This window comes from Schistocerca piceifrons, chromosome 11 (genome assembly GCF_021461385.2).
Source record: "Schistocerca piceifrons isolate TAMUIC-IGC-003096 chromosome 11, iqSchPice1.1, whole genome shotgun sequence".
Lineage (NCBI taxonomy): Eukaryota > Metazoa > Arthropoda > Insecta > Orthoptera > Acrididae > Schistocerca > Schistocerca piceifrons.
Window position 1 is genome coordinate 99,821,407 of NC_060148.1, and position 13,857 is coordinate 99,835,263.

Consider the following 13,857-nt stretch of genomic DNA (forward strand, 5'->3'; position numbering starts at 1 on the left):
AAGAGATCAGGGAATGTTCCGAGGCATACAGATAGTAATTTTTCTTTTGCTCATTATTTGAATGGCATAGGAAATAATCAACAGTATTGGTACAAAGTAACCTCTGCTGTGCATTGTATAGTGGCTTGTGGAGTATATTTTCGGATTGAGATGCAACACCATGAGTACTTACACTATCCTCCAATTCACCCACTTCAAACGTCAATTCAGGCTCTTTCTTGATGTTGTCATTACACACTGATGTTTGAAAATGCTCTTTGAGAACCTGAAGAAAAAAAAAAAGAGTTAAAATGACATATAAGTAGCTCATAAATCCAACAGAAGACTTAGTATTTTGAGTGCCAAAATGTGGCCACATTTAGAGATCACAGAGAGAAGGGGAAGGACTGTGGGAAGTAACAAAATTTAAATTACTTTCAAGCCGACAAAAGGTTGTATGAATAGAAAAGGGAATATTCTCCAAAGAAGATCCTCAGAGCAAAAGAACATTCTCTAAGAAAGTTTTCAATTTAGTATGAATAAAAAAATTCTAAGCATATTCACTGATAAGGGAGTTCATTCTCATTATAGACCCTCCATCTTCAGGGGGTTCTCTGTGTTCGTCTCACACCAAACACACGTGTAATCTTACTTTTCATTAAACTCCCTCAAACAGGCAAACTATTCAATTAACAGATCTGGAGGAGCTACACTATGTTTTGATTTAAGTTTAGGTGCTAAAACAAAGTATTAAGACAATTATGGAAAGTTCACGAAAATGCCTTTTTTGACAATGTTACCAAATTTTCGACATGAAGGAAACATTTTTGTTATTGAAGTAAGGTGAACACATTATGTGAATGAAGCCTTAAGAATACATCACATTTTCATCTACTCCAAACTGGATTTCTGTCAGTTTTCTAACGTAAGATAATTTTGGTATCAATATAATGGAAGGAAACATTCCACATGTAAGATAATTTTGGTTAAATATGACACATAATGGTCCACTCATGCGTCAAGTACTTGTGGTCATCTGTGTAATTTCTTTATTAGAAAGAGATTGCTATGTTTATAATAAATCAGATATTAATTTTTCTGATCCTCCTACACAGTTTTAATGTAACAAAATATAAGATTTATGCTGTGACAAAACATGAAGAACATCTGAAAACAACAGTGACACAGTTGTCTGCCTTATACCTAATAAGTCTTGTCATACGCCAATATGAAAACCTTGGTATGCTAAATAGTATATGAAGTTTTCACTTTTGCTTCATTTAAAAAGTCATTCCTTCTTCCTTCACAGTTCTTGGGAGCAAATTTTCTTGTTAAACCAATATAAACTACAGTTTCCCTCTTCAGTATTTCTTTCCGCTGCATATATCTTTTTTTTTTTTAGCTGCCAACCAACATAATATCTGCCATTCTTACTAGGAAATCCAGTGCAACTTAACTGCAATGGAACTTTCTCAGCTCCAAGTATGCTGCAGAGTGCACTTCAAAACAATGGAGAGTGTTCTCTGACTGTGAGAAACTTCTTTAGTTTTATTCACTCAAAATCAGAGAATGCTCTTTGTGTTGAGCAAATTCCCCCCACCCTTTTACTCAAGCTGAGAACATTCTCAAGTGAAGTGTATTCTCAGACACATTTGATTCACACGAACCTGAAAATGTTCTCCAAAGTTCTGAGAATAAAATACATTCTCTGTTCTATTCATATGACCCATTACTGTCATTAGAGACAAGGGACAGGACAGCACTAGACAAAGATGAAGAAGAGTGGCCACAGATATTTGGATGTAGATATCCTGATATTTGACTGATGTGATTCGGAGAAACTGCAAAAGACATGAATCTTCTATTTTATTCCTCCCCCCCCCCTCTCTCTCTCTCTCTCTTTCCCCCTCTCACCCTCCCTTCCCCCCCTTTTTATTTTCCAGTTCTCACCACTCAAGTTTGATAATTTTTCGGAATTCTTCAGCACTTCATAACCAGTAAATATTACGTGATTCTTCAATTGAATTGTAGTCAGTCAACATCTGCTCCTGTAAATGTTTTACTGTTTAAAATCAAGTTTTCATAATGATATATCTCTCTTACCATTACACGGCTGTCTGAAACCCTCTTGTGTCTCTGGGGTCTGTTCCACAGATACAATCTGCTTCCACAACTCAGAATTGACTCTTTGCAAAGGGTAAGATCTGATCAGTGCAGTCATAGCAACAATGTAGTCTCTAATGATGGTTATGTTCAATAAAACTTTCTCAGTCTTGCAGTCACATCAGCTGGCCAAAATGTCACAAGTTCCATACCAAGGGTGCTGTCATCATTGTAAAGAGGACTGAATGCCAATTGATTCCCGGTATTTACTCACCCACTCTAGCTGCATTCTGTGATGTTTGCTTCAGTATCACCTTGTGGAGTATTCCCTGCAACTACTTCAATCTTGCCATTGCCAGAACTAAGCCATAGTGAGCTGTAGGCCAACACCTCTGTTAAGGCTGTTGTCCATGACTGTTTACAGTACATATATGTGATCTAGTGAAAAGTATTGTATGCTCTTTAAGGCTATTTGCAGATGATGCAGTTGTCTGTACCAAAGCAGCAACATCAGAAGACAATAAGAGTTTGCAGAATGACCTGCAGAGAAAGGTGTAGGCTCTGGCAGTTGACCCTGAACGTAAATAAACTTAACGTATTGTGCATACATAGAAAAAGAAATCCACTACTGTACAGCTACACTATTGGTGACAAACAGCTGGAGACAGCGTCTGCTGTAAAATATCTAGGCGTAACTATCCAGAGCGACCTTAAGTGGAACGACCACATAAATCAGATAGTGGGAAAAGCAGACACCAGACTCAGATTCATCAGAAGAATCTTAAGGAAACGTAACTCAACCACGAAAGAAGTGGCTTATAAGGTGCTTGTTTACCCGATTCTTGAGTACTGTTCATCTATCTGGGATCCCTATCGGGTAGGACCGATAGAGGAGACAGAATATCCAAGGAAGAGTGGCGCATTTTGTCACGGGATCATTTAGCTGGCGAGAGAGCGTTACAAAGATGCTAAACAAACTCCAATGGCAGATGTTACAAGAGGGATGTTGTGCATCACAGAGAGATTTACTACTGAAATTTCAGGACAGCACTTTTCAGGTGGTGTTGGACAACATATTACTTCTGCCCACATACATCTTGTGTACTGACCACGAGGAGAAAATTTGAGAAATTAGAACCAATACAGATGCTTACCGACAATCATTCTTCCCACACACTATTCGCAAATGAAACAGGGTTGGAGGGACCAGATAGTGGTACTGAAAGTATCCTCCGCCACACACCTCTAGTTGGCTTATGGAGTATGCTGTAGATGTAGATTATTTTAACAGCTTCTTTGATAATGCTGTCCCCAGAAGCTGTTTGTGAAGACTACGACAGAGGTGCCACCAATGTTTAATCAGTGACCATTACCCAGGGCATGCTGAACTATAGCAGTTTATTCAGTGGCCATTTCCCAGAATATACTCTGCCAAAGCAGGTTTTTGGGGTAGTGCAGCCATAGGCCCCTCTCGTGCTCCTCTGTGGAGTGTTGCACAGTGCACAGTGAGTGACACACTGAGTGGGGTGTGGGCAGGATGGAAAAAGCAGTATTGTAGGGGTGATCGAAAATCCTCAGTATAGCAAAAAGAAATCTACTTTCAATGCAGCTTAGGGTTTACAATGAAACCCTCTAGGCAGAATGGAGCTGCACTGAGTACCAGTCTCACAGTCAACATGGAGGAGTGGCAAAAATTAGAATGTATTTAAAGGGAATGGTGATACGTCAGCAAGAAAGTGGAATAATACGGAGAGGTGGACGCTGACACGAGTTACAGCTATCTGCCCTGTACGAGATGCTAAATACGAGAGAGCATAATTCACGAGTCTCCCTCTGCTGGCAGACCCAGGAAGTGGTCACAAAGTCTCTATCCCATGCCTCCTGATTGCTTAGCCTTCATCTGTCCATTGTGCTAATATTGGCACCACATTGGCCAATATTTATGGGACAGCATTCACATATTCAACCCAACATTCAGTTGAATTGGTACAGAGTCAACATTAACATATGAAGGTGAATCAGAAAGCTTTTGCCTTTTTTTTTTTTAGGCTAAATTATGGATGTAAATGCAAACTCAACATATCCGTTCCAAGTGGAGGACCGCTGTTCTTTCTCAGACCGGCCTGGCCTTACCTGTCAGTAGCTCTGTCACATGGTGCTGTTGTCAACTGCTGAAGACGGCTGTTGTGCTTCACACATGCATGGTGTAGAAAGCAGCAAAGTGTGATACATTTTCAATAGAGCAAAGGACAAATGTCCATTGATATCCAAAGCAGAATGCAGCCCTTTTATGGGGAAAAGTACCTCGCTTTGAGAAGTGTGAGGTGGTGCTGTTGCAAGATTGGAAAAGTCTGGAGACTTGCACGACAATGAGTTTTCTGGTAAGTTGCATTCCTCACCGACTAACAATAACATTTCCTGCACAGATGCAGTGGTGAAGTATCTGCATGTACACCTCAAAGACATTTCTCAGGAGTTTGGCATTTGGTACTGGAGTGTTTACATCATTCACGGATCCTTAAGTACCAGAAGGTTTCATGTTGGAGGATGTGTAAGCCGTTGGATGACATAACGAGAGGCAAGCAAATGATTGCTTCATTGAACCATCTGCAAAGGCATGCCAAGTAGGGTGGCAGCAGTTTGAACCACGCTGTTACCAATAGTGTAGATACTGCAAATCACGCTGGAATCCAAGCAGTAGAGCATGGTGGGGAAAGCTGACATGCTCCAGTCATTTCACTGGGAGAACCTGGACTACCGATTACACAGTCTGGACCTCACCCCTAGTGATTTCCATGTTTTCAGCCCCCTGAAGACATTCCTGGCAGGACAGTGATTCATGTTCAATGATGAAGCTAAGACAACTGTCCAATGGTGGTTTCACAGTCAGCTGGGTGACTTCTACCACAGGGACATCTCAAATTTAGCGCTGTGTTGGGACAAATATCTGAATCTCTGTGGGCACTCTGTGAGAAAATAGTGTAAGGGACGAAGACTGATGTATGTATTGGTAATTACCTGTATATACCTTATTTTGGCTGAAAACAATAGGAGCAAATACTTTCTCCTGCTTTGCTTTCATATTTGACACACAGTTCACTGCTGCTGCATTTGTGGTTCTTGGTGTCTGAATAATTATACTTTGTCGTTGCAAAATAAATAAAAGAAAACTTTTAAAAGAAGATGGTAAGCTATAGCATTAAACTCATTACAAAATAAGTAAGTTTTAAATATGATATAACTCACCAATAACTATAATTAAAATATATCAGTTATTAGGCTGTTTGATTGTGCAAGATGACGGCGTGTGTAGATATCCGCGATTTTACTCCTAAAATAAGTTACAGTGAAGCCGTTAAAAATTCGTGTGTAAGTTGCAAAAGTGAATTATTAAAGTATAATGAGCGTATTGCTAGTTTACAATGTGTAATCAGCAGTCTAAGAATAGAAATCGACAGCCTGAAGTCCAAAAATATGGAACTGAAGTCGAAGCGAAACATGGATCCATTGCTTCAAGACAGACAGAAGGACAAAAACTTTCGCGAGAACATGGCTACATTGGTGCAAAATGACGCTGATAAATCATCAGAATGGAAGGTAGTACACAACAAGCGTCAAACAATCGGCACTAAAAATTCGTGTACAGCAAATGTTTCGAGGTTCGAGAATGTAAACAATTTTGATGTACTTTGTTCTAGTAATAGTCTCACTGAAAGTGAAAACAATCGTAAGAAGAGTGTGCTGATAAACTATCGGAAAAAGGTTAGGTTTGATCTTCCAAAGCCACAACGTTCAGTTAACAGCAATGAAAGTGGCAGTGGTGTGATCCAGTCTGCTGTGAGTGAAACATCAACAAATCGTTTTCACATTTTCGCTGATAGTCATGGTAGAGGCATGGCTGATATAGTGAAAAGCAGTTTTAATGCTGCCGATGTTTGTGGAATTGTGAAGCCAGGTGCTAAACTTCAAGAAGTTGTAGCGGGGTGTGATCCTGAAAAAGTAAAAAACGAGTGTGTGATCTTAATAGGTGGCTCAAACAACGTTGCCTGCAACGAAGGGAATGATGCCATACAGTCGCTCAGGAAGAAAATATCGGCGCTTCATCAGTCTAAGGTATTTGTTGTGAACATTCCAAAGAGACATGACTTAATTCCACAGTCCTGTGTAAATGAGGCTATCTCACAAACGAACTCTAAGTTAGCAAAGTTGTGTAAGCATTTTAAAAATACTTGTGTTGTAGATGTAAGCAGTTTTGGACGAGAATTATTTACAAGACACGGTATGCACCTGAACAGATCAGGAAAAAAAGCATTAGGTACCCTCTTAAAAACAAAAATATTGGAAGAAGTCCACAAATGTACCCCAAAGTTGGAACCAATCGCACTTGAATGGCTCCAACCATCAAGTCAGACTCGGTTTCAAACTCAAATGTTTCAGGAAATTGTTAGTAATGAACGTACTGTGTCTGTAGCTACCGATAATTTTTTAGGCAAAAGTTTAGATCTGTCTCTAATTCCAAAGAAATGACGATTTTTCACCAAAATGTGGGAGGACTTGGTAATAAAGTAAATGACATTACTGTTCTGTTAGAGGAACCACAAGGAATAAAAGATACTGATGTATTATGTTTTAGTGAACATCATGTGAAGGATATTGAAAGGTTACAGCTAAGTGGTTACTGTCAGGCAACGCATTACTCTAGAACCATCATGGAAAAAGGTGGAGTGGTAATTTATGTAAAAAACAACATATCTTACAATGCATTAGATTTAAAGAGCCATTGTATAGAGCAACAAATTGAAGTATGTGGTGTTGAGATTACTGTAAATGACTTCACAGCTGTAGTGTTAGCACTGTATAGATCTCCCTCAGGGAATTTGAATGTATTTCTTAAGCACTTAGATTCTTTATTATCCATACTGTACTCAAAGTCCAAGAACTTGATAATTACTGGTGACTTTAATGTTGATTTCCTAAATGAGAGCAATAGTAAAGCTGATTTAGTACTTTTAATGGAGTCTTATAATCTGATGGCAATAGTAGATTTCCCAACTAGGATTACTGTTAACAGTAAAAGTCTGATAGATAATATATTTATAGGTAAGTCTAAATGCAATGAGATCACTGTACATCCAATCCTTGGCCTTTCTGATCATGGTGGTCAATTGCTTAGGCTCAATTACATCAGTGTATGCAACAGTTCCGAGCATTCTTGGAAATCTTTTAGGATAATAAATGAACACGGCCTTAAAAAATTCAATGATAGCCTAAAACAGATAGACTGGAGCCAAGTTTATAGGGAAACAGATGTAAACAAAAAGTACAATTCATTTTTAAATGAATTCATGTCTGTATTTGAGTCCATCTTTCCCAAAAAAGTAGTTAGAAATAGTCATATAGGCAATGCCAAGAAGTCTTGGATCACTACAGGGATAATAACATCGTGTAGAACAAAGAGGATGTTATACAGTTCTCTCAGGACTTGTAATGATCCAAAGAAACAACAACACTACAAACTTTACTGTAGCATTCTCAAGAAGGTTACAAATAAATCTAAAAGTATGTGCATAAAATCAGAAATTGAAAGCTCAGAAAATAAAATTAAAACTATATGGAATGTAATAAAGAGGGAAACTGGCAGGACAACAGGGAACATGTCTCAGGTAGAGATTAATACAGAGGACAGTATCATAAAGAAACCTGAGTTGGTTGCAGAAATATTTAATAACCATTTTTTGAGAGCAGCAGAGAAGACAGGCTGTAATGGTTCTATGGAAGAATCATTGTCCCTCCTACAGAAAGCTATTAGCAACAGAATCCCACAGTTATCCTTACCTCCAGTTACTGTAAGCGAAGTCATAAGAGTAATTAGATCATTAAAAAATAAAAATTCTGCTGGTGTGGACAATATTTCTAGTAAAATACTGAAACACTGTTATAAATTTGTTAGTCCCGTCTTATGCAACATATACAATGCATCCCTACAAGATGGGATTGTCCCTGACAGACTTAAGTTGGCTGTAGTGATTCCTCTCTTTAAAAAAGGGGATAAAAGCATTGTTACAAACTATCGCCCAATATCCCTATTAACTACCTTCTCGAAAATTCTAGAAAAACTCATGCACAGGAGGATTGTAGACCATTCTCAACTTCCACAGTATCTTAAGCAAAAATCAGTTTGGGTTTCGTGCCGGTCTTTGTACTGAACAGGCAATATTCTCTTTCAGCAACCAAGTTTTGGAAGCCATTAACAAAAAAATGTCTCCAGTGGGTATTTTTTGTGATCTTACGAAAGCCTTTGACTGTGTAAACCACCAAATTCTTTGGAAAAAGGCAGAATACTATGGTTTAGGTGGTACTGTTGGCTTGTGGCTACAATCATATCTACATGATCGGAAGCAGACTGTAATGCTAAATGGCTCTTCTGGAGAACCTGCCTCGTCTGAATGGGGCACGATAACGTGTGGTGTGCCTCAAGGCTCCGTTTTGGGCCCACTGCTTTCCCTCATCTTTATTAATGATCTTCCTCTTTGTTCTGAGACGAACAGCAAATTTACCCTGTTTGCCGATGATACCACAATTCTAATTGACCATTTGATTGATCATGATCTTGAAAAAACTACAAATACTGTTTTTAATGACATCTTAAATTGGTTCTCCTCAAATGGTCTCTCGCTCAATGCAGATAAAACTCATTATATGAGGTTCCATACATCATCACAAAGTAATCCCGATGAAATTAACATAAAATGTAGAGATCAACCAATACAGAAAGTTGAAGACACAAAATTCCTGGGTGCTTACATAGACAGTAAATGTAATTGGTCAGTTCACATTCTTCATCTATGTAAAAAACTTAGCTCGGCAACATTTGCATTACGGGTAATTTCTTCAGTGGCTGAAGTTGACACTATTAAGGTTGCCTACTTTGGCTACTTCCACTCATTGATGTCATATGCTATCATATTTTGGGGGAACCAACCACTTGCAAAAAAAATTTTCACCATCAAAAAAAAAGCAATCAGAATAATGTGTGGGGTCCATCAAAGACACTCTTCCAGGCACTTGTTTCGGAAGATAGGTATCCTAACAACTGCCTCACAGTATATTTTTTCCTTGCTGACCTTTGTGTGCAAAAATTATTCCATCTACCAAGACAACAGTAAATTCCATGGTTATAACACCAGAAACAAAAACAATCTACATTTAGAAATGAAACGTCTCACTCTGGTACAAAAAGGAGTTTACTACTCCAGCATTAAGCTGTTCAATGCTCTACCACTACATATCAAATGTGTTAATACAGAACTGCCAAAATTTAAACAAGTTCTCAAAGATTACCTGACAGAGAAATCTTATTATACTGTGGATGAATACCTGAAAGAAAATGTATACCATCACTAAACTTATTGTGTCTAGTAGTAGTTCAATTGATTTTATTGTGCATTTGGGCATTAGCGCACTTTTTGTAACAACAGATTGGCTGTACATGTATTTACTCTTGTAGGCCTAATATCTGATTTAACTTTGTGCTCTTATATTTAATCTTTATTTGAAACTCCTTTTTCTGTCAAATGGTAGTTATGTTATCTAGCTGACATTGTATCTGTTACTGTATTTATAGTATGTCTTACTTAAACTATGTACAATTTGCCATTGAATTGCCCTTGTATTTATTGTAAGTTTAAACTGAAACCTGTACAATTTGACACGTTCCATATCCTTGTGATTGACTCACTAACTGGATCTACAGAACAAGAAATAAATAAATAAATAAAAATAAATGAACACAGTTTGGTAAGTTTTGTTGTATGCCAACCACAGATTTTGTACAGCTTTTTCAAATGACTGAACCCAAAATAAATAAAAAAATATATACTTTCTGGAGGGAAGCTATACCTGCTAAAGTTCATCTGACAGAGAATCTTCTATTTCTTGCTGAAGTAGTCAGATTCATAAGCCTACTCTTCCTTTCTGCTGTACACTTGTCATCCTTAAGACCATAGACAAACCATATACTTCAATATACTTCATCAGTTGATGCCCCTAAACCAACCGAGTCTTTTGTCTTGTTATAAGTTCACAGTAAAAACTTTTTTAGTTAATTACCATGCAACCCATACTGAATTTTTGCTGGATGCACTGTCATGCATCTGCAGTGATATTGATATTTTTTCCATTCCTCATGGCACAGGCCTCCACAAATATATTAATGCTAATAAAGCTTGAAAAATTCGAGAAATTGCCCATTATTCCTCTGTTTGTGTGAAACGGTAATTTTGAAAATGTACTTGAAAGTACAAGCAGCAAAAAAACTCAGATTTCAAAACTGCATCCAAAACACGCAACGTTGGTGCCAGTGTGTGTGTGGTCATCATATTGATATGGCTCAAGAGCTCTCTGATGTTTGGTCAAAGCACGACAAGTGACTAGGCCAATGTTGATTCCAATGGTGTTTCCTTGATCCACACACTGGACCAAAACCATTGGCGCCACCACTGATCCCCATGTGCAAATCCATTCTTACCGAAACAACAGCTGGGCTGTACTGTGCCTTCATATGGGCTCTGGACCCCTTGGGCTTGCGGCTACCATTACATACATACTCTGCAAGCCATTGCATGGTGCACTGTACCACAATTAGTCATTTCCTGTCCTGTTGCATTCACAAAGAGAGCAAGGGAAAAATGACTGTCTATATGCACCCACACTAGCCCTAATTTCTCTTATCTTTGTGGTTCTTACACGAGATGTACATTGGCAGCAGTAGAATTGTTCTGCAGTCAGCTTCACATACTAGTCTCCTAAATTTTCTCAACAGTGTTTCTCAAAAACTGTGTTACCTTACCTCCAGGGCTTCACATTTGAGTTCACGATCACCTCTATAAAATCTGCACGTTAACAAATTGAGCAGGTGCCATTCAATTGATTCATTGTCTTACTTTAAGCTGACCTAGTGCAGATACAAAACACACTAGCAGTATTGAAGAATGTGCCGCGTGGCACCAGTGTTCTATTTCTGGTCTTCTTCACAGATAAATCACACTTTCCTATACTTCTCCCAATAAACCTAAGTTAACCATTTGCTTTCGTTATTACAATCCTTACACGCTCATTCCATTTCGTGTCACTTCACAACATTACACCCCGATATTAAAATGACTTGACTGTGTCACGCAGCACACTACTAACGCTGTATTCAAACATTATAGTTTTGTTTTTCCTACTCATCCACATAAACTTACATTTTTCTATATTTAGAGCTAGCAGCCATTCATCACCAAAACTAGAAATTTTGTCCAAGTCATTTAGCAACCTCTTACAGCCACTCAACGACGACACCTTCCTGTACACCACAGCATCGTCAGCAAACAACTGCAGATTGCTCCCCACACTGTCAGTCAGGTCATTTATGTACAGAGAATAGTAGTGGTCCACTACACTTCACTGGGCCACTCCTGACGAAACCATCCCTTTGATGAACATTCAGTGCAAGGACTTAAAACGTCTTTGAGCCACTCACACGTCTGTGAATGAGCAATACTTTCTAATACTGTGCTGATTTGTGGACAGGAGCTTTTCTGTTTAAGGCAGATCCATCATTTTCGAACTGAGAATATGTTCAAGAATTCTGCAGCAAACCTATGTTAAGATATACAGGGCTCACCTGCATTTTTCTCCAGTTCCTTGAGACTTCCCACAGGGTGAGAGATTCACGATAAATGTGAGCTACGTAAGGGATCAGTGACATAGAGTAATCTTTGTAAAACCACACCGGAATTCCATCTGGACCAGGCAACTTATTTTCTTTCATCTCTTTCAGTTGCCTCTCTGCTCCTGGGGTGCCTATTAGTATGTTCTTTTTATGGGGGCCTGTAATAATGGTCTGTTTGTAATATGCTCCAGTGTGAACGATGTCTTAAATTTTAAATTTAAAACTTCAGCTTTCCTTTTGCTGTCTTCTATTTCCACACCAGACCAGTCAATGAGTGAGTGGATAGAAGCATTCAATGCACTTAGCACACATACAGTGGGATGCATATGTGGCTAGAATGATTGAGTGTAGAAATTAAAATTGTAACACCAGATGGAATGTTATTCAAATATATTAATTCATAAGAGTTGATGTTGACGGGAATGACTACGAGGGTTGTACAACGGTTTTCCCAACTTGAAATAGATCACCTAAACTTACAGAAGTAACTCAAGCAGGAAATGCAACTAGACCAATAACGATAAGCACGAAAACACTTGTGCGTTCATCCACAACAGTGGGAAGGGAAGAGCATGTTTTAGGAGGAAAGAAAGTAAAAATTTAACATCCCATCAAAAGACGACATCATTAGAGGTGGAGTTCAGGCTCAAACTGAGAAGTGTTGTGCCTTTTCAAAGGAAACACCCCAGCAATTGCCGTAAGAGGTTTAGGCATACCACAGGAAATCTAAATCTGGATTTCTGGGCAGAGATTTGAACCACCATCCTCCCAGATCTAAGTCCAGTGCCTCACCGTTGCTTTAGCCACTTTGGCAAGCTAGCAAGAGGTCCATCTAAACTAAATGTGTTCTGTGTCACTTCTTACAAAGATGCGTACAGCCCGTTCATCTTCGACAACAACAAACTGCCTTCAGGACGACTCTAATGTTTTCATATTCCGACAAAACTCTGCTCCACACTGCTAGTAAGACTGTGTCTGACAATTTCACACTGCCTCAGTGTCAAATAGGATGCCCAAGAGACCAAGACACTGGCCTACATTCTTTGTCACCAAGATATTCAGAAATGACACCATATGACTTTTCCTTGCAGGGATGTGTGTAGGAAACTGGCAGCTGATCAAAGACGTTTATGGCTGAATACCTCACTCATGCTAAGACAGAGTGATGGGTAATGCAAATCATTTCTCCTTCCAGTGTTACACTTATGAATGTTACTGATGATTTCAAACTTGTGACTGATTGTAGACAGCAAAATTCATCAGAGAGTAAATGCACTGCAAGGCTGCCTACAATAGGTTACAGAGCGGTCAGCATACATCACCCTTACAAGACACTTCTGTGCAACAAACGTTTTTCACTTCAGTGGCAAGATAGTCCAGAATGTGATGCAATAAGAGATTAGTTAGTGAAAATGGGAAGAACAATTCAACATTTTGACATTTTCGTCCCCAAAATCTGACATTATCTGTAATGCAAATAGGTACGGTTAAGCAGTTTAAGACACTCTGTAGCATATGACAGGTTCTTAGTAATATACACACCTAAGAATTTTGAACATTTTGTTTTGTTCATTAATTTACCTACAATTTCCAATGGTATGGTCAGGCCTTGTGCAGTATAGAAAACCATGTATTGTGTTTTACCTAACTTCAGTTCATTTTAAAGAAAGTGTGCAATGTTTTTAACTATATTCTATGTTCTAAATGTTTTCTGTGCAGCAATTGTGTGACATAGTTCTTCAAATAACGTAACAAAAACTTTAGGGCTTCGCGGGTATTTTGCAATTTGCCCATATTTATAGCATATTCCAATTAGTAAATATAAACTGTTAAAATTCATTTCAAAACTCCCTGCCCTATCTTTGGCCAGCTACTCTCTCTCACACTTCCCCTTTCATCCTTACAACATTTCTGTTCCTTTCAACCTGTAGTTCAAGTCAGCTTCCCTCATTTCCAACACCCCACAATCAATCACCCTCTTTCATTTCTGAGGAAAAACAGAAATGAGAGTGATCCCAAAAGTGAGGTTTGTAATATTATTCTTGATTTTTTAAAATAAA

The 13,857-nt window shown here is 38.5% G+C and overlaps 1 protein-coding gene across 5 annotated transcripts in view; it reads right to left on the reverse strand.

Moving 5' to 3' along the window:
• The window catches only part of LOC124720357 (THAP domain-containing protein 2-like), a 58,903-nt gene that overhangs the window by 9,313 nt on the left and 35,733 nt on the right, over window positions 1-13,857 (reverse strand). For all 5 annotated transcript variants that reach the window (XM_047245687.1, XM_047245686.1, XM_047245688.1 and 2 more), the window contains one exon: window positions 173-265. In XM_047245687.1, coding sequence (XP_047101643.1) covers window positions 173-265 — 93 coding nt within the window. The remainder of the gene's footprint in view (window positions 1-172; window positions 266-13,857) is intronic.